Below are 25380 nucleotides of genomic sequence, written 5' to 3'. Positions count from 1 at the left end.
GACTGTTCAGGACAGAGGATGCTGTAACAGAAGGGGTCCTGCACTGAAGGAGCAGAGGTGTCGTCTTCTATCCAAGAAACTCCAAGCTCACGTCATCTGCTGGCATCAAAGGGCCGGGCACACAGCTGGCCACCCCTTTCATCTGGGACATTTGTTCACCTTACCGTATTTTTAGATCCGCAGGTTTATTACTTAATTATGAAGAGATTGTAAAAGGAAGAGCTAGATTTATGCGCTGAATTTCTAAGTTAGCTCTAAAGGAGAACCTCATGCCAGCCTCTCAAACTCCACTGGTATTAGTAGAAGCATTTTCTGGGTTTAAAGCTAGTAACCATTAGCTCTTCTAAGGAAACAAAATGGATAAGGAGAAGCGAACCAAAAGACTCGGATGAATATTGCTGAAGAACAAGAGGTGGCGGGGAAACACCTCCAGGTTGGAGGCAAAGGATTGTATTGAATTCTTCTCCTGTTTCTGTAGTCGTTAAGTATTTATTGTATGCTCGCAGCCCTAGTCCCATTTCACAGCTGGGAATCCTTGAGCTCATGATGTTTCATCATTAAATACAAAATGAATATGAAGTAATTAATCACGGGTGTAACTCCACCTAGGGCTGTTACCCTTAGGTGAGGCAGAAATCTGGGACAGCTGCAGGTATCTAAGGCTCCCCGAGATACTGGCCCGCGTTCCCAGCGTAACACTGATCTCGCTCAGTCCCATTGCTTGACTCATCATGGAAACCACCCAGTCTCACCACCGCGAGAACGTGCCAAGGTAACTACTGTGCAGCAACAGAAACTTAGAGCAAAACAAGCAATGCAGCAGCGAGTCACTGTTGTTTTAGGGGAAAAAACATGCATATACTGACATAAGCACATGTGAAAGTATATACAGCTGTTCCTCTCCCCTCAAAACATCCATTTATGGTACTTTTGTTAAAGGACAGGCTGAGAGAGTTGGGATTGTTCAGCCTGGAGAAGAGAAGGCTCCGGGGAGACCTTATAGCAGCTTTCCAGTGTCTGAAGGGCGCCTACAAGAAAGTTGGAGAGAAACTTTTTAGAAGGGGATGTAGTGATAGGATGAGGGGGAATGGCTTTAAATTGGAAGAGAAGAGATTTAGATTAGATATCAGAAAGAAATTCTTTACTGTGAGGGTGGTAAAGCACTGGAACAGGTTGCTCAGAGAAGCTGTGGCTGCCCCATCCCTGGAGGTGTTCAAGGCCAGGCTGGATGGGGCTTTGAGCAACCTGGTCTAGTGGGAGGTGTCCCTGCCCATGGCAGAGGGGGTGGAACTCAATGGGTTTCAAGGTCCCTTCCCACCTAAACCATTCTATGATTTTATCATATCTAATCACAAATTATCTGCTGCTATGAAGAGGAACGCAGAGTGTGAATGCAGGGTTTCAGGCAGCAATGTTCTGGTCCAAACTCAGGCAATGCACTTTTGAGGGGTTTTTTTGGAGAAAGGTCCATAAAGAGCAACTGAGCTGTTAATCCAAGACACCACAGCTAGAAACTTGTCACTTTTTGAAAACCGGCCCCTGGATGAAGAACACCTTGTCCCTCCACGCACCCACCCTTGCTGGATACATTGCCATTTGAAGGGCAATGGTAGGAGCAATAGGCTATTAACTTTGCCTCCCTTTTGAAGAAGCTGTAAACACATTCCTTCTCTCTTCCAGAGGTTTCTGCTCCATCAGGGCACAGGCACGTGAGCAGCTCACGTGGAGCTGGACTTTCTCACGTGGAAGGGACTTTCTAGCAAGAGGACAATTCCATACCCTCAAGTATCTCCCACCCAACTCAGAAGATCGTCACCAGCTGCTCATCCTCCTTCTCCAGCTCAATTCATTTGCTCACAGTACCCCCAGGGAGGCAAAGCCCTCAACAGCAGGGAAAGAGTGAGGAGAGAGTGGCCAGACAGTGGTTACAGGAGACGAAAGAGCCTCTTAAAGCAGTAAAAATAAGGTAAACTGAACATGTATTTAAAAAGTAATCCATATGTTGGCTAATGTATCATAGCCTTAAACTCAAAGCCCTTACTCTACAATGTCTGTTGGTTTAAAATCAAAGTGTTTTGTAAAACCCTGCAAAACTATCCCTCCTTTCCTCTACCGCAAGCACTTTCTCGCTTTTAATTTCTGGCAGGATGCTTTTAATTTCTGGCACGCAAGTCACAGCTACCAGAGGGCTCAGCCCAAGCGGCGGCCGCTGTGGGAGCTACACCCCCAGGCTGGGGGGATGGGGGACCAAAGAGTTCTCCATCACCCGGAGTCACAACTTTCCCCTCTCCACTGCCCCAGAAGATGAACTATAGTGAAGTCTACGGGGAAAGGTATCCTGCACAAAAATTACAAGCACGTATTACACAAAATACAAATTTACACTGGGCTTGCTGTAATTAACTAAACAAATATATTTTCCCAAATGCTGCAATCTTGCATTGTGTGTATTTAACTTTTAAAAAATATATTAAAACCATTGTTTCAGAACCTAATCTGTCATTTTTAGGGCTTGAGAGGCTATCTGGCTAGCTTAAAACTCAATAAACCACCACAATGGGATCACTCGCCACTGCTACCCAGCAAGTTAAAAGGGCTGCAGCAGGAGACTTTAGAGTCCTCAACATGGTCATCCGAGAATAAAAATTAAAGCTCTTCGTTACACGGAATGGTATTAGTTGTATTCTTAAAGGGATCACACTTGGAAAATGTGAATTTAAGTAAAGCGAGTTCTGAGAGGAGGGTGAGCTTTACAGTAACTTCAACTAGAAGAAAATGTCAGATTTTCTTAAAAGTGACAACACTGTGATTAGAGCCCAATTACAAAACTACGAGCAAAAAGATCAGAGGATAATTAAGATATCTAATTATTCCCACAGATGCAAAGGCAATGTAAAACCGCGGCAGTAAGTGCAAAGTAAAGACAGCCTAAGCAGTTAGGCGCATTTTAGATTGCAAATGAACCCATTTCACAGATCACTGATAATTTCCAAGCAGTTCTGGGAAAAAAAACCCAAACAAACGTTGTTTTATGACAGTACTCACTGTTTTCAGAAGTCTGGCTGCTCCCGTAAGCAAAATTACAGGCAAAATGACAGAGAGATCCTCAAGATATCACAGGTGAGCGTCTAACCATTCCTCTGCTGCCATCGTGCCCCAGTCTCGCTCTTACGGTCTGACCCAGCGTTGCTGGGCTGCTCTGGTTCAGTTAAGAGTTTTTCCATGAAGAAATAACCCTGGGCACCAGCCTCCTCCTTTTCCTGTCTGACTGGATTAACAGTGAGGAACCTGCAGATGACAATAAAGGTATTGCACTGCAAAATGACAAAACAAGTTACAAACACACCCAGAGAACTGCTAGATTGCCACCTTTGCCAGGAGTCCACGCAGATGAATCACGCCTGCCTGGGTTGTGCCCTTCCTCCTGGTGGAGGACACATCTTCTGCTCTGCTGTACTTCACAGATCTTCTAGACTTTAAAGACCAAAAAAAAAAAAAAAAAAAAAAAAATAATCCTCAAAACCTGGTGAAGTTAATGCATTACCCTTCATAAATCAAAGATGACACCACTGACAGTATCTCACGCAGCTAAAAAGCTCAATAAGGAAGAAATAATCTCTTCTTTACGGGCTGCACCCATCGCAAGGGGTGAGAGCTGTCTGCTGAGCCTTATGCCATGTTCACTCTTGGCTCTCTTAATATTGGCTCACCTCCAATAGCCTGAGGTCCAACAGGCAGCAATTTACAGCAAGTAGTTTACCATACCAGAAGAGCAATTCCCAACACTTCCTATTCACAGGGCTGCTTTGAAAAACCTTTAATAGCTATTTTTTTATTTATTTTTTTTCCCCCCCACAGTCCTTCAACATGTTTGGCATGAACTTATAGGGTTTCCTGAAATAATGTCGATTTTTCTGCTACCGCAACTTCAGTCGGTCCTCAGCCACGAGGTCTCCAGTTTTAGCCTACAGGTAGGTATTATTTACCGTTCTGTTTGACACAGCCAGCTTTGCATCCCACATTGGTATAAAGTAGGAATTAAGCCAAGCGCAATTAGGCACAGCCAACATGACCTACCTGAGAAGGTGAAAAGGACTTGCTCTTGATACAGTACCCGGTAGTGACGAGTTAAAAGGTGGCACCTTCGCAACCTTTCAAATCAGAAGGGCCAAAGACCAGATCGTGTCAAGGTATGGACACCCCTTTTAAGAGGCTTCTTCCCCATGTCACCCAGAGCTGTGCTTCTACACCCCCGCCCCGAACCTGTGCTACGATGGTGAGACTGAACACGCCTTGATTCTCAAACACCTCCTCAACCTAAGCAATAGTCCTCTGAAGGACGCAAAGGCTGGCACACTTCACTCAGACCCAGGCACATTCACCTCCCAGAAGGAAGAGGTGTCAACCTGTGCTCCCAGGGGCTTAGAAAGATACTCAAACCATGACTTCCAGCAAGCACGGAGGGTGCTCCAGACCCCGAACCCAGCAGCAGTCTCACACGTTACAAGCTGGTCGAGGCTGTTCGCATTCTTCAAGCTGGGAGGTACATGCCCAGGCACCCACAAGGGAGGGGTTTGTCTCTTCAGCTCTTACAAAATCCAATTACCCAAGATATACGAGGAGCTGCTTCCACACTACGCCGAGAAAGCACACAGTCAGCCACCGGGAACATCTCTGACAACTTTAACAGCAGCCAAAAGTAAGGCAGCTGTGAAAACCTGTTTTCAGCATTTCCTTTGGAAACAGTTAACAACAGACTTCTGCTAATTTATGACTTTAATGAATACAAGGTATTTACTTAAAAGTTCAACAGATGCTTTGCTAAACAACTCCAAATCCAATCTTGCAATACATTACAGGTTTGCATCAGAAATTTCATTCCCCTGAAGCCAACATTAATGAAAAAATGTTATTTTCATGGTGATTGTTTAAATAAATTTAAGAAAAGAAATAAAATAAGTAGACCTCTCATTTATTTTTATTTTGAAACCTGTACCTCATATGCAAGCAAAAGCTTCTTAGAGAATGTTATGAATAAACGCCTTGCAGTTCAAAAATGCCCTTCTGTTGTTCTGTTCTGCATTTGCTTTTCCGCTCATCCATAACTTTTTTAAACATGCCATACTCTCAGTCTTCAGTTCTTCACTATTATATTTAAGAAGTCACTCAAATACGCATTTATCCATGTACTGAGTGGCAATAGGGACTTTAAAAAAAAAAAAAATGCTCTGAAGATGCACAGTGAGGTCAGTTCAATATGGACCAACAGGAAAAAAAATAAAAGAGGGAATAAAGAGACACTGAGAAGTTAAGATTCCCAGTTACACTTGCAAAGAAAACCAGTAAGCTTTCCAAGTGTTTGTATCCTAAGCCATCCTGACAGTCAGGAACAAGAGCATCCCAGTGAGTAATTTAAAACCTGAAAGCCTCTAAAGGGGGACTATATAAATAATAATACGCTTTGTTCCCACCCCCTTGAACTCCTCCTGCAAAGAAATTAATGGCATACAAAACATTCCTGAACAGAACTAAGCAGAGACATTTCAAAAGGTTTTTAAACTCATTTTATTTGCTGAGTTTGGATAGCATGCATCATTTTACAGCACCGGTAAACAAGTCAGTGAAGCATACTGCTTTTGGGAACTTGTACTGTGGAATGTCTTCAAAACCATTACCCTCTCCCCCTCCACGCTCGTACGTTAACACTAGCTGAAGACAAGACAGACATACATCAGGGCAACTTCCTCATGGCTAAAAATACTCATAGCAGCGACTTTTAAAGAAGGGTTTTATTAAATCAAGTCATTGCACTTGGGTCATTTATTGCTATAGCGAACAAAGGCCATTAAATAACAAACACCTTTCATTTGTGGTTTTAACTGATTGTCATCTTCCGTTCGTCTGCTAGAAGCTTACACGCAGACACAATCTCTGTAGAGCAATCCATTCCAAGATTTGTTTCGTGCTCTACTCACAGTGGAGAGCTTGTATAACAAAATTGGCTATTCCGTTAGGCTCTATTCTTGCTTTTCATCACCTGACTTAGAGGCTATGAATTCCACGCAGTTTAGTGTCTGATGAGCAGCGTTACCGCTGCACATTACTCCTCAACACAAAGATCTGGCTCAAGTCTTCATTTGTGATGCATCCAAGCAATTAAAAGTTAAAAGCATTAACATTGAATCAGCTTATTAGCAACGTGACTAGCAAATATTACCTAATACTTGCATAGTATATTAATCAAATTTTATGAAAAAATTATATCAGCAACTGACAAACATTCTCCAATTGACTTTTTGATGTACTTTACGATGCATCAACTGTGGAAAAAGTATACTCTCAAGAAGCAACACTTCCATGTCCCTTGCTCAAGTGACATACTACATAATTACTAGATTTATGACTATTCCCATGAATAAAAACTTAATTCCTTCTCTTATTGGTGAAGCTGCCAAACTACGTGGCATGTTTTTGCCATTTAAATTCTAGTAGACCAAAAGGAGATGATGTGATTACTAACAGAAGTAATGCATTTGACCGGCTGTATAAAGCTGTCTGGTTTTCAATTCTTTAATTAAATGAACACAGCAATAAATATCAGTGTCTCTCATCACTTTGCATATTAGTTCTGGTGCACTGTGTTGAGCTCAGGGGTTAAAGATAATGGCAATCCACAAGATTTCAACTGTTTTCCATAAAATGAGAAAGATGCCATCTTGGAAGCCAGCTCAATGCTGTCAAAGCAACTGTTCCAATCACTGATTGAAATACAAAGACGTTATTAAATTTAGAGGTACACAATATACTGATTAAGTTTATGGCATAAATATATAAATATGGAGACCTTTTGAGAGTATCAAAGTTCCAAAGGGATTTATTTGGAGACATATTATAAACAAACCTGGCTATCGTAAAAACAGATCAAGATGCATATTTAACCACTAGAAAGACTGATGACTTCAGTTTAGACACAGAGATGCACAGGCATTGAGACCTAAGGTTTACTTTTTCACGCTCTAATATTTTAGGCACAACAGGTTGAGTTAAGACTGGATTCTGGTGTTGTTTCCGTGTTTCTTGCATTTTGTGGTTTTAAAAGTTAATTTTGTCATAATGTCATGATTCGGTCCTAAATCCCTTTTTAATCCAATAGTGCAAGTGACAAAGTGTTCTGCTCAATCACCCAGATGAGATCATTCGTTCTTACTACAATGCATAGGAGTTTCACCTGCTTCATTGCATTAACAAATTCCTATCTCATTACATAACTTACAAACAGCATATTATTAATATTCTCGCCGCAGACAGGCACAACAGCATAACGCTGGGTAAGACTGCCAAAATGATACAAATATATATTCCCTTTTGCATGTAGGGGAAAAGTAGTGACTAGAATTACGATAGTTATTTCACCCTTCCCAATAGACTATTTTACAGATTAGTTGTAAAGATAGATCACCCTTTTATAGTATAGATCTCTTTAAAAATTAAGCTACAGGTATTCAATAAAAATCTATTAAGAATTCCCTCTCCTTTCTATACAGATTCAGTAGTATTTTCAAGCAAACCAAAAAATAAGGTCTGCAATTCCAGCACAGTAAGAAATAAGGCCTCTTTTATATTGGCAAAAAAATTACACCGTTATTCTTTTCTGTTTTCTTATCTCTCTGAATAAAAGACTATATTCCTTTTTTTACTATATTTTTTTTTCTTTAAGACTGTAGAACACCAGCATCATTATGAAATAAGAGTCAGTTCTCCTTGTGTTCAGCTTTGAATTCCTGACGAGTTAAAAACATTGAGTCCATAGCTGTCTCATGTAGACATCACTGCTTTCTTCAATTTTTCTATTTCAAGCTGGAAAAACAGACATTTTGAAAAGAAAGAGAGTCAGTAGCAAAGTAGTAATAATCTAAAAACTCTTCAGAGCTTTCACCGAAATTCAGACACATGTAAAGAAAATCGTAACACAGAAGCATTTGACAGCTCAATATTTACATCTGATTTTATACTACTACATTGCTAAGCAAACAAGAATTTAAAATCATTAAAAATTTCCCTATAGTTCTGGTACATCTTATTGGATAAACTGACTCTGAATAAAGCAGTCAAAGCTGGGTCGTGGAATCTTGACAGTCCCCAAGAAATGTTGCATCATCACCTCAGACTAACTTCCTACAGCAACCTTCATGCAAAATACCCTGCCGTGATTAATTTGTATTTTTTCAAGTGGATTTAGGGGATACATGGAAGTTACCTCCTCTTCATGCCCAGTGCATATTTAAGGCAGCTTCATTGATTGCTTTACAGACACATTAAAAAGCAGACTCACCAGAAGGTCTTCTCAAGTTTCGAAAGTAGCTTTGTAGTCAAAAAGAATTACTATTTCACAAATAAAATGCCCTTTTGTACCAGACTGATACAATTTTCTACAATGAGCTCATCCTATTAACTACTTAACGGCATCACATTGTAATGCAGGCGGCCGTCTTCATCAATAAACTGAGAGGAGTGGCATTCATTCATAAGGAAATTTTTCAGATGCATTCTGTTCTTTTGGCAAATTACCCACTTAATACTTAAAGACTTCATCGAGAATTTAGGAAAGTATACTTTTGCCCTGCTTTTCTCCTGGCTACATAAAGTAAATTTGTCCTTGCAAATCTTACAAAAGCAAAGTATTACTAAACTAAACTCACATCCCAACACCCATACGTAGTATTAAAAATAATTTTCCAGATAAAGAAAGCTGAACTAAGATTAACTGTCAGTCTTCTATATATATCCAACTGCCTCATAAGCCACTCATTCAACCACACACTAACACGGCAATACAAAAAAGGTTGAGCAGGGTCGTGAAGACTTTCCCATGGCATCCAATTCCAGCCCCCCCCCACCCCCTCCAAAATTGCCAACATTACCTCCAGATTACTTCGCAACAGCTTCTCTTCTTCCAAATCCTTCTTTAGTTTTTCCAGTTCTCTCCTAATAGTAGTTAAGATATCAGAAATACAAGTCAGAGGGGGGGGAAAAAAGTTCACATTACCAAGAACAGGAAGCACAGGCCTTGTTTAAATTGTACTAGAGGAATTCACATAACTGTCTGATGCTACATCTTATAAATAAAACTTACATATAAGTACATGCCCACTAGTGAACTGGTACTCATATCTGCTATACCACAAGCTTCCACCAACTCTCAACACATCTCACCTATCGCTATGCACCTACCCTTAATTTATAATCAAAATTTTAGGTAGGCTACTTAAAATTTTTTATTGTTATTTCAAGTGGGGAGTTGAATTTAAGCTACAACAACAAGGCAACTTCTACACAGAGAACAGAAAATCTTTAGAAAGTTCCTAAAACATGTTTTGTTTCATAACTAAGCTGAGGAAAGAAAGTGCTAAGAATTATCATCTAGTCACAGAAGAACTAGTTCATTAATCTCCAGAAATCCTAATTTACTAGTCTGCTTTGGAGACCAATTGATCCTGATGCTTTATAACCTCTCAAGAGGTCACTCTAAAAGCCGGTTTGGTTAGCACTAGTGATCATTTAAATAGTACCAAAATGAACTAAACTAAAACCAGAAATAATGTAAATTTCATGCAGATTGGTCTTTACTATGTTTACTCAAACACCAGTTACATTTTCCTTCTTTATCATTCTCCAAACACACCTCTACCCACATGCACACAGATGAAGCCACCAGAATCACCAATTTGAAAAGCTCAGTAATATCTTTCCCTTTTTCACGTCAATACTGCAACTCCTTCTGTGCGGTGTTACACATGGCCAGCACATGTGTGAAATATCACAAGAATCATCTACTTTTCCTTACAGTTAAAGTAGTAACAAATATTTTCAAAGAGCTGCAATGAATGCAGGAGCGCAAAGTAGGAAGGAAAAAATGTGTACAAATTCCAAAAATACTCTGACATGAAATTTGTACATATTTAGGACATCGAGTAGGATCAAATTCTAAAGAACAAAGTTCTGAATTAATATTAATATACTAATATAGAATAGCTTTTTATTTTTAAGAAGTTTAGCATTAAAGACATTTGGCAGATGTCTATATATCCCTTTGTGGATTGAGAAGGAAAATATTTACCCATGTTCTTTCTTCAGTGCATCTACTAAACCCATCAAATCATTAATCTGAGTCCTGAGCTCTTCCACAGAAATTTTTTCATCATCCGACTCTCCTTTAAGTTGGATGTCTCCAGGAAACAAGTTGAGTAGAACAGAACTTGGTCTCTGAGATGAAGATGGAATTGGTGAAGTGAATGCAGATGGCTGAAGAAAAAATAAATACAATCAGCAGAAAGCTAAGAAATGAAATCTTTATGAACTGACCCCTTACAGCATACAGGCTGTACTGGTATGGGAGCTACATGTGCACAAATCTCCTTAATTTTCTACCCAAAAGGTAAAAAACAACGTCCAATTCAAATGAACTACTATAGTATACGAGATAGTTATTTTATACAGCATTTTATTAAGCATTTCCCTGAGGTCCCTGTAGTACTAAAAGAAGCACTCACACTGCAGTTCTCTACACTTTAAAACCCCCCTGTGATTTAATGGAGCCCATGGGTTCATTATAAACAATCTTTTGTGCACCTTTCTGATCTGCTCAGTTGTTCCGTCTGTCGGGAGACTAAAGGCTGAGCAGACACAAAGCTTATTTGGGAAATACCACCATAGTTTCATTCTACTTGATACTATAGTTCTGATCAGAATTGATGGACTTTATACTAAAGTTCATTTGAACTTTATACTAAAATTTCTACCATGAACATTATACAAAATGAAATGGATCACTTGCTTTGAAACACACTCACTAGCATTTAGATGGTTGCATCAATCTAAACTGGAAATATGAGCAAGATGAACAGAATACCTAGTTGCCTGGTACTTCTCTAGCTCCTTGGTATCATACCTTTTTTGTTTCAACTGGCTTTGGTTTGGCACTTTCTTCTTCTTTCTGCACCTTCAAATTTTTTTCTGGACTCAGACTTTGACTTGCCTGGTAAACCATTCATAAAATGAAAAGGTTTTCAGAATTAAAAAAAAAATAAAAATAAAGAACTGTCACATGTTTCTAAAGATGCAAAAGAAAAAACAAAACAAACCCAAACTTGGATTACTAGACTGCCATAGTTTTGTTTCCCTGCCAGTCAGAACTTTCCTTCCCTGCAATACTCATTCACCTGAATTTAAACCAAACATAGGAATCTTGGGCAGGATTTTCAAGCATCTCTGCATTACTTAACAAGTCCTTGATACTTTTGAAAGCCTGTAGGTGCTTCCGTAGAAGACAAACATTAACAGGCAATAACTGTAGATGGTAACTGGCATGACTGAACTATGCAACATCCCACGATATAAATCAATTTCAATGACTGCACCGCCTGGTGCTCATGGTCTGACAACCTCACATCTTGGCACATGAGATCAAAAGTCTCGCATTACAGAAACATTAAATTACGGATTTGTTGTGGCCAAAGACTATACATTGTTAGGCTTGTAAGGCGCTAAAGACACTTTCAGAGTTGTGTGTAGGCACAGCATCCATTTCATCATCGGTGATCCTGAAAGAGCTGAGTATTTACTGCAGTAATACCCCACAGAACAGAAAGACTCCTTCAGCTGCAACGCAGTTGCGTTGTTTCTCCTAACGTACACTTCCCTCCTGGGAATGGATGTTCCCGTAGACCAAGTCGTTAGGAACTGAACCTCTGCGCCATTTTGCATTTCACTCCCAGATAAACAGTCCATAAGACTATTTCTAAGTGCAATCCTGTTTCCTGGGAAGTTAGTTCTTAGTTCACTAGGAGGAAAACACACCCAAAATACTCACAGGATTACTGTTATTGAAACGTGAAGGCGGCCTCCTACCAGGCATCTTGGGTCGGTTTGCAGTAGGGTGCGATAGATTATCTGAGGTAGCTATTACATCATCAAAGCTTAACAGATCTAGAAAAAGATGAAAATAGACCGCCATCAAGACCAGAAAGTTTTGCCGCATTCTTTTTTTATCACTTTTTTTCCTTACGACAAAAAAAAATAATCATTGGAACCCTTATTGTTTCAAAGATTTTCAGCATACACAACACATGAGCCATATGAAACAACTACATGACTCTGATATCTCTGGGAAATCACATTTTCCCCCTTGAAAAAAATTAGAGGTTAATTCAGCTAGCATTTAAATTCAAGTTCTCAACAGAAGTGCTGTAGTAACATGGCAGCATAAAACAGAGCTGATAAGTGTCTGCAGAAAAACCTATTTATGACCGTTTTTTTGAGAGGTGCCACATTCAACTATTTAAGAGAGGATATTATCTTGTCACTGAACTTGCATGAAAAGCATGAAAATCCAAGTTTAGTAACTAAGACAAAAATAAAGGCAATATGGTAAAGTACACATCCACACTTTAGTGAAAGTAAGTTAACAAGACATTAACTGCAAATATTTCTGAGCAGGGCAGGTTTTTTTCGTATGCAGTACTTTGTCTAAAGAAAATACACAACTTCACTAAGTCTGTAATAAAACATTTCAAAACTCCATTCTCGTATTTTATTAAATCATAGATCTCTCTGCTTATTATGCTCACAGGTCTAGAGAAACTCTCTCTTAAATCAGCAGACATTCTTTATGTCCTCTAGGAAGAGGCAACCTTAGGAAAAAAACTATTAATGGGAAGAACAGAATATATCTAATCTAATAACATAAGTACTTCCACCTAGTTAACAACTGGACTTCTTTACCATTTCTGCACTAAAAATCATACTACTTACCTGTCAACAGATGTGTAATGAGATCGGTTTTTTGTTTAAGCACCGACGTAAGATTATAGATATTATATATCATTTTACAAGACAAATTCGTTAGACTTATTCTAGAGACTCTAAATGTTTAATTAAAATGTCACACAGCATTTGCTATGGGCACCAAAAGTTACTTTCAAGGTTTTGGGTTTTGGTTTTGGGTTTTATTTGGTGACCTCTGATTTTTACACGACATTATGATTTATCAAAACAGAAGCTATGATACTTCTTCCCATATTTTCTCTTTCATTTTGAAGCTATAGCAAGAGGTCAGATAAGAAAAAAAAAAGCCCTAAGAACACTGAGCCAGACTATTCATACCACTTCAGTGCTTGCATGACTTAAAATCATCTGATTAATCCAAGTTTTACTCACGCATTGTCAAAGCTAATTTACACCTGTAGGCACTAAGTCTTCTATTGAATGTTTTAACTGATTTTAATGTCTTCCACTCTGCATTACTATCCTTGAAGTCCTTGAAATAGTCGCATCTTTTGGCCATCCCTGAATGTATCTACTTCATCATCTGTTGACTTGCTGAAATGCAAGTATTTATAACACTAACTGTTACCAATCAGTTTTGCTGCTTTTTAATTTTATTAAAGAGAATGTAAGGACAATCTTTTGTAAACATGTAATCATATTTGCAATTAAAAAAAGAGGGGAAGAAAAACAAAGAAGAAAGAAACAGAAGAGTGATGAATGGCAGGTGGCTGATGGAAAAGAGGATGAGGGAGAAATAACTAACTACTAAGGTATTTCTGTGGTAGTTTGTTCAATAAAGTATTTAACTTATTAGAAGTCAAGCAACAGTGACTAACAGGTATATCTTCATGTTCTTTACTCAATTGTCAGCAATCCCAGAGCACTAACCCATGCCAAAATGTAAATAATGATTTATGTTAGTTAGGTATTATTAAAAAGCCGTCAAGAAGGCAGGAACAGAATATATATGCCTTTCCCCCCAATCTCAGTCATTTTTGCCTTTAAGTGTTCCTCCTTTCGTCATTCAGCAGAAATGATAAATCATTTGGCAGTAAATTTAAGTAAGAATTGTAAATTGAGTTGCTATTATGGTTGTAATGCCAGCCCTGTCTCCACGAACAAAGTAAACATCAGGCACATTAAGAACACTTTAAGAATAATGTGTACTTCCGAAAAAAAAACCCACAGTATTTGACAATGCTTGAAGATGAAGACTGCTACAGTCTTGAATTGTATATGATTTAAATACAGATGGTGGGATGACAGTAAAGCCAGGATTTCTTTTCCCTATTTGTAAGAGCTTCTAAAGGAAATTGCTACACTTGAGACAACTGCTCAGCATTAAAACATTATCAGTACGTTACAGTCAGAGAGAATTCTGACTGAACTTGAATTTTCCTTTTTACCTTCCACTTTGTCGCTTTGGTATGGGGAAGAAATTAAAACACAGGCTGGCCGAGATTAAGGTTTGTGGTTTTGGTGGTGGTGGTTTTGTTTGTTTGTTTTGTTGTGGGTTTAAGGTTTTTGCTTGTTTATTTTTCTTCTTAAATGGCATTCTTATTTATTTTAGGAGAAAGCTTGGCCTCATTGAAACCAATAGAGATTCTGATGAAACCCACTGAAAGTTCACTATTTACACCCATTTCAATCAATAAAGCGATTTATCAATTCATTTTCTTACACACAGCCTGCGAGTAATTGCTGAAGGAAATCCCATCATAGTGCCAAAAGAGCAATTCAGTACATCTGGGGATAATTTGAGTCAAAAAATGATTTTAAGGCTGAGCGAGAGCACCTTTCTTTCTAGGAAGATGAACTAAGCTTAAACAGTTACTTAGGACAGACTGTTAGAAATGTCTCTTCTGCAAGCTTAACATGGATCCATAACAGAACTGTTAGGAGCTTTAACAGACAGAATTAGGTGAGAGGTTTTGTTAAGATTTGTGAACGCTTCAAGTGCATTCACAGCACTTTGTTTTAAAAGGCCTTCACAAAAAGAAGCAAAGCTGAAGGGGTGTCTAAAGAAATTATGGTTCCAGCATCTCCCGCGGCTGGGGCTTAAAAACCCACGATAGAAGTGAAATGTATCCAATATATCAGAAGATGAGACCTCTCATTAATCTGCAGAGTAAGAGAAAATGGCAGCACTTTTTCCTGTTATTCATCTTGCTGAGATTGCACCCCAAAAATTTAGGGGACAGATATAAGCTTTAGAATGTTTAAATTTGCAGTTGTGCCATAGTAAGGTATTTTCTATTAAGCATATACCTACTACGTGACTCACAAATTTTAAAAGACTCACAATACTGAATACGCAACTATGAAGTCTTTGGCTGATTTGCGCTACAGAAAAATAAAGCCATTCAACCTAAATACACCAGATGTCCTATAGATATCGAACACATATCACTAGAAATACTACGTTTGGCTTATCAATAGCTGGACTGTAGTTTTTCTTGTAGAGGTAAAAAAAACAAAAACAAAAACAAAAAACAACCAAAAAACCAAGTTCCTAACTGAAAAGTATATTTAAAGTAACTTCTTGTTTAACAGCTAAGGAAAACAGGCATTCAAAGAAACAAAAAAGCATTTTAAATTGAAACCCAAAAATTTTAGTATCAATAACTGCAACTGAAAATTACGCTTATGACGTTAAGAAGAGGCTATGCGTATGGCATAAAGCATTTGGATGTCCTTATAGATTGTTATCTTACCAAAATGGAGAAGGGTAGGGTAATTTCCTGACACGTAAGAAGGGAAACATGGCAAACAGGATAGGAAACAAAATCTGGAAAGAAAAGTCAAGGAGAGGAATGTCTAGAAAAAGATTCTGAACAAAAAAATTATTTTACAAAGCAGGAAAAAGAAACATTTGTAGAAGAAACAGAATTGCTTTACATGTTCAGCATGCTAGTATTACAGCTTTAGTCTTTTACAGTACTTTAATTCTAACCAAACAGAGAAACATTTACGCAATTTTTCAAATAAAGCTTTAAGAGGAGGTATTTCAACAGGATCAATGTTTCTGAATCCTTTTGAGTATCTGTCCTCATCTGATGGCTGGGGACCTAACTTTGGTCTGGGGTGGGTTGTTTTTTCCTAGAGGTACAGAATATTTAAAGCTTTTCCTTAGGCTAAACTCAAAATCGCTGAACCTACACCACACTTCATGGTCAAATGAAGTTGCAAAAAGATAAACCTGTACTTAAAGAAATTGGTTTTCTAAAAATTCATTCACTTAACGATCTTAATCCAAAAGGAAAAAAAAGAGACCCTGGTAACGGAGTTGCCAACCCTTGCAATACATTTTTGCCCATGTTTTAGTATCTAATGTAGGATTGTTTGATCTTACAAGAACTAAACTTTATATAAGGACCCAACAGCTTTGGAGCTTTATATAGCATTACCCACTGCATGGAGTATTGTGTCTTTAGCAGCAGAACACATATAGGGACATAAAGCATGAGATTCATTACATTTTACTGGCAGGAGTTTGGAATAGTCCCCTTTCACAAAAGCAGTAAAACTACCAGTGACTTACACAGATAGTTTTAAACAGGGGCAATTTCAGACAACGGAGAACTTTTGAAACTTTCCTCAAAGAGCAGCTCCTTGACCCTGTCAGTGCTGCCTCCCCGCGTCGACTGTCTGAGCCCCTTCGCTTGCGCTGCACCAAACACGGACCACTGAACAGACCTCACCCTCTTGCTTGTTCTCCACTCCCGCCCCCTGCCCGACGTAGGTATTAAAAACTCAAATTTCTCTATGAGTCTGTAAAATCTTAGGTCAGAAAATAGGAATTTGTAGATATTTCTTTTAAAAATCTGTATTAAATTAGTTTTTTTACATATATATATAAGAATACCTAATATCACAGCTACTATGTTGGCACTCTGGTTATTAAAGATATCAAGATAACTGCACCTAAAGAAGTTCCATCTGTTTTCAAGGGGATCTTTTTCCTGGGGATAAATGATAATAGTATACAGTATCCCATCTAGCACAACCTTAGGGAAAAACACCTGAGCAGTAGCACAGGGCTTACATTTTTAAGGCTAGGTTTTGCATCACTCTCTCATCTCTCAGCTTACTGTGACCCGAAAGTGTTTCTTCTGTACCCTCACTCAAAATCCATTTTTAAATAGAGGCAATAATTAAACTGCCAATTCAAAATCTTTAAAACAAGGCATATGACAGCGTATACGTAGATTTTGCCAGGGAATAAAAAAAAAAAAAAAAAAAAAAAGAACTTATAAATACTTTAGGGTATTTACAAGTAACACTGATAGTATTTGTAATATTCCCAGGCTATTTTAATACCTAGTGAAGTCCAACTTTTTGTGGTTCAGAAAAACACAACTTCTGTATTAAAAATCATGAACAATCTTTCTTTCTACAAAGCATTTAAGCTTAAAAGCACATTTTAAAATGCTTAATGGAAAAAAAAAAAATCAGGAGTACTCCTTTTGATTCATAAACTGCTTCAGTTTTTAATGGGTTATTTTTTATCTTGCAGATAAATTTATAGCACTTTAGGACCTACAACCTGAATATCATAATTGGCCTCAAAGAAAAAATCAAGTTGTACTACAATTTAAAAATGTATTATTACTAAAATCTTTTCTGAGATGAAAGGTTGCATTTGAGATAATGCAAGCCAAACACTGCAAGTACAACTCGCTAAAGCTTTCTCTGCAGTGGTTAGTCATACAATTAAAAAAAGTATTTAGAGTATTTATTTAAGTGTATTAAAGTGTATTTATTTAAGTATATTAAAGAGTATTTAAAAAAATATGCACACAGCAGATGACATCTGTCTAAGAGGCACACAGAGGACTGAAATCAATTGCACTACGAAGTAAAGGACAAAATTTAACTCTATAATAGCTCAGAGAGCCTGATCATCAGTGTGGGTACTTTAACTAGCATCAAGGTTTTTGCTGTACAAATTCAGATTTAAAGAGCTTCCAGGTTTGGCTCAAGGTGCATTAAGCAAAGCCAGAAGCATGAAATTGAGATGTACAATGCTCCATGCTGCCCCAAATTTAAGGCATGATAAAGTCATAATCTAGAATAGCTATGAACTTAATTACAGAACGCTGAAGGTAATGGCATTACTAAAAATACACAAGTTAGCTAGAAAAGCAAAAGTTATCTGAAACGCAAGAGCAGAACAAACAGAACCAGTCAGTAAGCAAAACAATTTCATAAAAATGCAAGATAAAAGTGGCAGCAAAAAAAACATGCTTTCAAATCAGAAGAGCAAACCTTTACCTACATTTCTCCCTTCCTCTTGTCTATTACAAGACTGAGCTCATCAACTACCTCCAAACAGCCTACTGACATCTGTTCATCGCTTGCTGACTCTTACCTTCAGCTACCTTCAGCAGTTCTAAAAAAAAAAATAAAAAATAAGACTTTCTGCTGAACAGGCATAATTGCACTTTGTGGCATTTTGAGTAAGTTACTTAAAAAGCTTATTCTAACTTATTCTAAAGCTTATTCTGAGCTTATTCTTGTAAAACACTGCAAACCAAACAGAAAGACACAGAAGAATGCTTTATTCTTGTCTTACCTGAATCTTTAGAGCTCTTTACCACAAGTGAATCTACCTCTACTGATTTTGGTCTAAGTGGTAACAGTTCAGAGTCTAACTTTGGTTTTGCTACTGGCTCAACTTCAGATTTCGGTCGAAGAGAAACAACTTCTCCATTAGATCTGTAGTAAGAAAAAAATGACAAGACATACCCAGTCAAGATATTAAGTAGTTTACCACTGAAACATACCAAGATTAGAAGCAAATGGAAAAAATACAGTAGATTTTATAATTTTCAAAAGCCTTGCTTAAAATCAAGTCTTTCAGAGAGCAATTCTAGTCCTATAAAAGCCAATTCTTCTGTTCCAGCTCTTTCAGAATTATCAAAATTGTACAATCACCTTGTAAAAATAATCCGAAACCTTTACTACAAGGCACACTTTGGCACTTAAATCTAAAATATTACACTCCAGTGCAAAAGAAGGCAAGAGAGCTGAATAGCACCTTCAGTAATATCTCTTGAAATATTCACAAACATACTCAGACTCCTTGGCATCAAAATCTTCCTGTAAAGAAAAAAGTTGCCAAGAACAAGTTACTTCTTTCTGGGTATAGAATAATAGTACCTTGTATATATGGCTTCTACTCTACCACACATTCTTTGCATGGCTGGTCACATCATTCAGGGACAAAAAAAAAAAACAACCTGCCACCAAAACAACCAACCAACCAAAAAAAAAATCCCCAGAAAACAGATGACCAGAGGACATTTTCCTTTACAATTCTTGCCATAGTTTATGCCACTGCGTAAAAACAAATTTTACAAATGGATCAGCTGTCAACTTCAATGTGTCCCTGCCACTCATCTCCCAAATACTTTATTTGGAAATTTTACTGCTGTAGAAAAAGAGATAGCAGCCCTATCTTCCTCGAGCAATGTTAAACTTTCAGACATTAAAATATATTTAAGAAACCCTAAGATTTAAATTTTTCAAATATTAAAGGACCACAGTTTACTATAGACTTCTATTTAACTGCACTTGTGTATCCCGTTATATTCATAATTATTTCCTAAGATAGGGAAGAGGAACATAACTTGTGATTTAAAAAAAAATAAAATAAAAAATCTTTACTTGGGAAACTGTCCAAAATACCGTGTGATATAATTCAATGATATACTGAAAACCTAAATAGAAGTACCGTAGCAATGGTCTAACTCTTCAGTCAGGCATCTAGTGTTCCCAGTGCTGCGCAGGGTGGCACCAGAGGCAGCTCTGCCTAGACTGTCCTCTGTTGGAGTCAACCCTCCAAAGTGTGTGCCTTACCCACACTCCCTCTGCCCACTGCCCTCCTCCTCACTGTTTTCTCCCTTTAGATATTCTTCCTCTTGGTTCAGCTATAGAAGACCTGCTGTAAAAGAAAAGATAAACCTCAACAAATGACTGCTGCCACCCTCTATCTTTGCAGGTATTTAAGGTGCAATCTCTTTGATCATAGAATCATAGAATGGTTTAGGCTGGAAAGGACCTTGAAGATCATCGAGTTCCAACCCCCCTGCCATGGGCAGGGACACCTCCCACCAGCCCAGGTTGCCCAAGGCCACGTCCAGCCTGGCCTTGAACATCTCCAGGGATGGGGCAGCCACAGCTTCTCTGGGCAACCTCTGTTCCAGTGCCTCACCACCCTCAGAGTGAAAAATTTCTTCCTAATGTTTAATCTAAACCTGCCCTCTTCCAGTTTATAGCCATTCCCCCTCATCTTATCACTCCGTGCCCTAGTAAAAAGTCCTTCCTCAGCTCTCCTATAGGCCCCTTTAGGGACTGGAAGGCCGCAATAATATCTCCCGAGAGCTGCTGTCTGCTCCTTTATTTGTGCAACGTCACGTTCATCAGGACCTTACCTTCTCACAGTTCTTTCAAGTCAACTAAACATCCCGAAGAGACAGTTATCCAACAGCAGTTTATTTACAGCTTTGGGTAGATAAGGATCTAACAAATACTTTGACGGAGACAGAAGGGGAAACTGTGTGTGGGATTCTATCAATGCAAAACTAATCTTAGTGAAACACCGTATATAATTGTCTCAAACTCATCAGAAAAAAAAAAAAATAGAAGTGGATCTAAATGAAAGAATGAGTGACTACTTGCTATAAGCCTCTCTATTTGTCCAGTAATTCCACTGAGAACACTCAAGACACAGCATAGAGACTGGATGCGGTCCTGTAATAAGTGCTTTCTTCCCCACAGGAGCACATGAACTACACTGAGTACCTGTAGCACAGGTACCAACTGTGCTCAACTCTGCTTTTCCATCTCTTACTCTATATAAAGTGCTGAAACATTGAATACTGATGCAGCTCAAATTTTCTGGGTTTTTTTTCCAACCCAATATTAATTCTCAAGTGCCACATCCACAGATTCTTTTACACCACATTGCTACTGTAGCTACAACTTCTTCACTATGGGTTAAAGCAAAGCAGCCCACAGATTTGTAACTTCATCTGCCCCCTGGTTAGTTATGCTGTAATATTTACTCTGAGATGGAGTTAATCTCTTAAAGAATTAGAAAGTTCTAAGTTCACATTGATAAAAACTTGGAGAACCAAGACACTGGTAGATGTACTTATCCTTGCATCCTTTTCACCCTTAAAACACACATTTCTTCCCTAAGGAAGAAGGGAAGGGACATAGAACAACAAACCAAATAAAATACATTTGGTGTATATGATTTAAGTTATACTGACTTGGATACAGACGATGGCAAAACAGGTTTATCTGGACGTTTTGGGTGCAGAAGCCCTGCTCTCAGGAAGCTGTTAGTCTTGCTTGGAGGAATAGGCTTTTTGGGTGGTACTTGAGGAGCCTGTGGCTTCAAAGGCTTCTGATCCAAAGCTCCTTTTTCATCTGACAAAATAAGTCACCATAACATTTTAAAAACCTGCGTTGTCTAGAACTGTTGCAACGTTAATCAATTAGAAAGCAACTGCTGTCAGAAATACTTTCTTTGAAGATCAGATAAAAGTGAGAAAAAGATATGACAGTGTCTTAAGTGATACCTTACCAAAACACACAAACTTCTTACCTGAATTTAAAAAAACTTTACGTTAAAATAAGCAAAAAGTCTTTCTACTGACATGAAACAGTAGCAAGAAATTATCAATCCACATTACTGCACTACAAATGATAGCTAAGAATTAAGAATCTCTCTGTACTGCTGCCTTCCCTTTTCTATGAATTTATTTTATCTCCACTTAAAAAGGCAGGGTTTGTTTTTTTATTTTGTTGTAACTAGACTTCTTCGATGTACACAAACAGCATAATTTATCTATGGAAAAAGGGGGGGGGGGAGAAATTAATATCTGAATAACTTAATTTATTTTAGATAAGTCTATCCTCATACAAATTCAAGATACAAATTAAGCATGGATAATCAAACAAAAAAAAAAGTTAAAATAGTTGTTCAGTGACTCTAAGACATAACTGAATAGTGTCCAGAGGAGTTGACATTTAACATATGGGTCACTGAAAAATTCAAACTGCTTCACAAATGTTAGTTGAATAGTCTTCAACCTACGTTCCCTAATCCCACCCTGTGGGACATCCAGAGTGTACTTTCTACTTTTCCTTGTAAAACTATGCTACAGCTCAGTCAGGCACGTGATCTGTAAGATTATTGTTAGGTTACAGTAAGGAGTTACAGTCCTTTACAGTTGCTCCCCCTACAGGACAGTAAATCAGTAAACTGGGATGGAGAGACTGACCTTCAGCTTTGATTCTCCCCATCCTCCCCTCCTCTGACTTTGCTTTTAATCAAGTATTGGTCTAATGTAAAATGTTTACACACGCTATGGATTTGGGGGTAGGGTTGGAAATTTACTTCAGCTCCATCCCAGCTGAGTGCCTGAACTGCCGGGTCTATGACTGACTTCCTTTGGACAAGCCCTGCAGCCGCCGCGTGTCAGCCCTCCAACCATAAAATGGGAAAACACCAATTTTCTTTCACAGGAATACTTGGAAGTAAACAGATCGTTAGAGATACTTCTGAAAAAAAGGGCAGAATTATCCAGGGCAGAATCGCCTTCCTGCTTTGGGACATGTGAACATTAGGAGAAGGTATGAACAAAAAACTTAAACTGGTTGGCATTGCCATCCAGTGTCTTAGTATTGAGTTAAAAAACCGTAAAATACTGCAGCAGTGGAAGGATTTTGCCACAGGGTGGTGCTGTGTGTCCTGTGTAAAACAAGCTGTTACCTGTTGGCCACTTCTGCCTACTGAGCCCATACGCAAGACTGAAATGTCAAACGCCCAACAGCAGTTAGGCATTACTGACGATCAATTACCTTTATTTTAGCTATGCTGAACACAAGTTGAGAACTAAGCCTTTTGCTTTTAAGAATAATTAAGTCCATAAACAGGGCAGAAAAAATGCCGTCATCAAATAGTATTCCTGAATTACCATCTGTCAGTTTTCCCTTCAATTACCACTCAAAATCTGAATATAAAAACCTTCCACAGCTAAGCAGAGAAAGTTAATACCAAAGGTCAAGATTCATCGTGAGCACAGACATGAGACAATTCTGCTGCACAAAATGGTATGCATCTTTTTCGGATTTTGCTCCACAATGAAAAAAGGTAAGGGTTGGCTAAAAATGAGCAGTTTAGCAATGGAAATAAAAATACTAATCTGAAGACATTTACACTGGACAAAAATGCATACAAGACAGCACTAAGTGTCCTTCGCTATAAACACAGAAATACTTATAGGAGTTACTGCTTTTATATTTGATCAATTTTTGATCACAAGTAAAGGTAGATTTATCAGTCTCCCAGTAGGCATTAAAGAAGTTACACGGCTTGATAGCTTGTAATTAGAGCTGCTCAGTTTTGTCTTTCGAAAACTAATTGCGATACAATTTCATATTTAATAAATTTAATCACTAGTATCAATATGGTTATTTTTCCACAAGTAAAACTGCACTGATAAAAGGGCATTTCTTCTAGAAGAACACTACTGCTATCTAAATAAGTAACTTTTAAGTCTTGACCTTCAACTGAATACAAGACAAACATTTTCTCCACCGCTTTCTATGACACGGTAAAGGACGATTCTCTCCTATACTTAATATTTTTCAGAAGCTTACATGTTCCTAAGCATTTTGGATGGTGTCGCTTCCTATATTCCACCAAACAGCCGAACTCAACTATTCAAAGGTTAGTGCCATAGTGCAAACACAACCAGTCTAAAATTAAAATTAAACTCATAAAATGCCAAGGGATCAAAATTTCCAGAATCACACAGCTGATCTCAATTCACACCTGAAGATACTGTTCCAACAGATAAAAATAATTTGTTTGCTCACATGCAGAAGGAAACGTAGCTGATTTTAACAAGTATTCTTCATGTGAAACACCTGAGAACGTGCTTTGTTTAAAATGTGGGTTACAAACACTGCCCAAGGAAGCCAAGAAACCCATCGAGCATTACTTGTTGAAACGCTGCTTAGCTGTGGTCAGCCGCAGTTCGCTATTCCCAGAGCAGAGTATATTTTTGTAATATGGGTAAGCTGCAGTAACCTCAGAATTTCTTCTTTAAAACCCAACCAGCACGCTTGTTTAAGCTTCTGGACTTTTAACACAATCCAAACAGTTTAACAGTTTGACTTGGCAAGTATTTCAAATACGAAATACTATTCTATGAACGCAGTAGCTTTTCCTCTGAAAAAGGTGCCCTTTACATTTTAAGAATAAATTGGTAAACATCTCCAAAACTCTGTGGAACTGGAAAACGAGGAATACAGCCAGAACTAATAGGACAAGAAATCTCAGTTTCTGAGCACTGTGACTGTAACATCTGTCTTAGGAGTGTTGTAACGGTTGCGCGTATTTCTTTTATTTTTCCATCAGAGACTCATTTTGGCTAAAACATTCAGAAGCAGCACAAAACGCTTTCATCTCTAGTAAGTTACTACTCAGAACTTCAGTTACTGTCACAGAACTATACTAAAATGCATTAAGTACTAACTATATTATTATACAGTGCAATAAGCATTTTTCAGAATGTAACGCAATTAGAAGAAATACACATTTCATTTAAGTGTAGTAGTTGTTCTAATCACTCTAGACACATTTCCGCAACATCGCAGACAAGAGAACTTCAGTAGATGGTATCAAGACAATCTGTATCATGTCTTCCGAACAGGAACCTATTGTCCGGAACAGCCAAGCGAAAAACTACAACTCATCTACAAGAGCGTAGTCTGAAACTTGACTATGAAGAAAATTGGTCTCACCTTTTTCTTCAGGCCTCAAAGAAGGGAATTTCTTCTCTCCAGTTGGCAACTCAGGCTTTGGAGCTGAATGGAAAAACAAACCATTTTTGACATTTCTCAGAGAGCTTTAATTATCTTCGTCACTAACTAAAAATATGACATACACCAATTTGTGTTTATATTTTCTCCTTTGCAAGGAATGGAACACCATTTATAAACACTCCTTTGAGTCCGGCAAAGTGTAGGTCTGCATTAAACTGTTTCCAAAGTAGGCTCCATCATAATTTTGAAAAATATATAGCAGCAGCGTAATACATAAAGCAAAAGGTAACCTCAAACTGTGACCACGGGTAGCTGCATTACGAGGAAACACAAAGGTACTTCTGAGTTTTTTCTTGAAGTCACACACTGGGTCTGAAATTTAGTATTTCCCCAGACACATACCACCATACAGACACGACGTACCTGGAGTTTTAACTGGAGGTGGAGGTTTCTTTGGCTTCTGAAAAATGCAATTAAAAAAAAAAGGTCAAATAAACAAACAAACAGATATTCTCTATCAAAGACAGACTTATTTGTGTTCTGTTTTGCATACTGTAATGTCTAGCATGTTTACTAACTGATTTCAAAGTATTTCACAAAGGAGGCAATCAATTCACAGACAGGAAACACAGAGAACTGGAGTAATTCCTCTAATATCTCCCAGACAGCCTGTTTCAAAACCAGGAACAAAATGCAGGATTCTTCACA

General features: G+C 38.1%; 1 protein-coding gene across 1 annotated transcript; it reads right to left on the bottom strand.

Annotated features, from left to right (window-relative positions):
- Positions 1 to 3128: 3128 nt before the first annotated feature.
- On the bottom strand, positions 3129 to 25132 carry LOC104286712 (CD2-associated protein-like; the record flags this gene model as incomplete). The annotated part of the gene is made up of 9 exons (XM_009885335.1): positions 3129 to 3314; positions 8922 to 8985; positions 10118 to 10302; positions 10949 to 11035; positions 11870 to 11985; positions 18401 to 18543; positions 21105 to 21264; positions 24652 to 24714; positions 25096 to 25132. Coding segments are annotated over 9 exons (1041 nt in total), but the record flags the coding sequence as incomplete, so codon positions are not given.
- Positions 25133 to 25380: the final 248 nt, after the last annotated feature.

The sequence above is a fragment of the Charadrius vociferus genome, unplaced genomic scaffold (genome assembly GCF_000708025.1).
Source record: "Charadrius vociferus isolate BGI_N301 unplaced genomic scaffold, ASM70802v2 scaffold173, whole genome shotgun sequence".
In the NCBI taxonomy this organism is placed as follows: domain Eukaryota; kingdom Metazoa; phylum Chordata; class Aves; order Charadriiformes; family Charadriidae; genus Charadrius; species Charadrius vociferus.
Note: the sequence above shows the minus strand (reverse complement) of the source record. Positions and strands in the feature narration are given on the sequence as shown.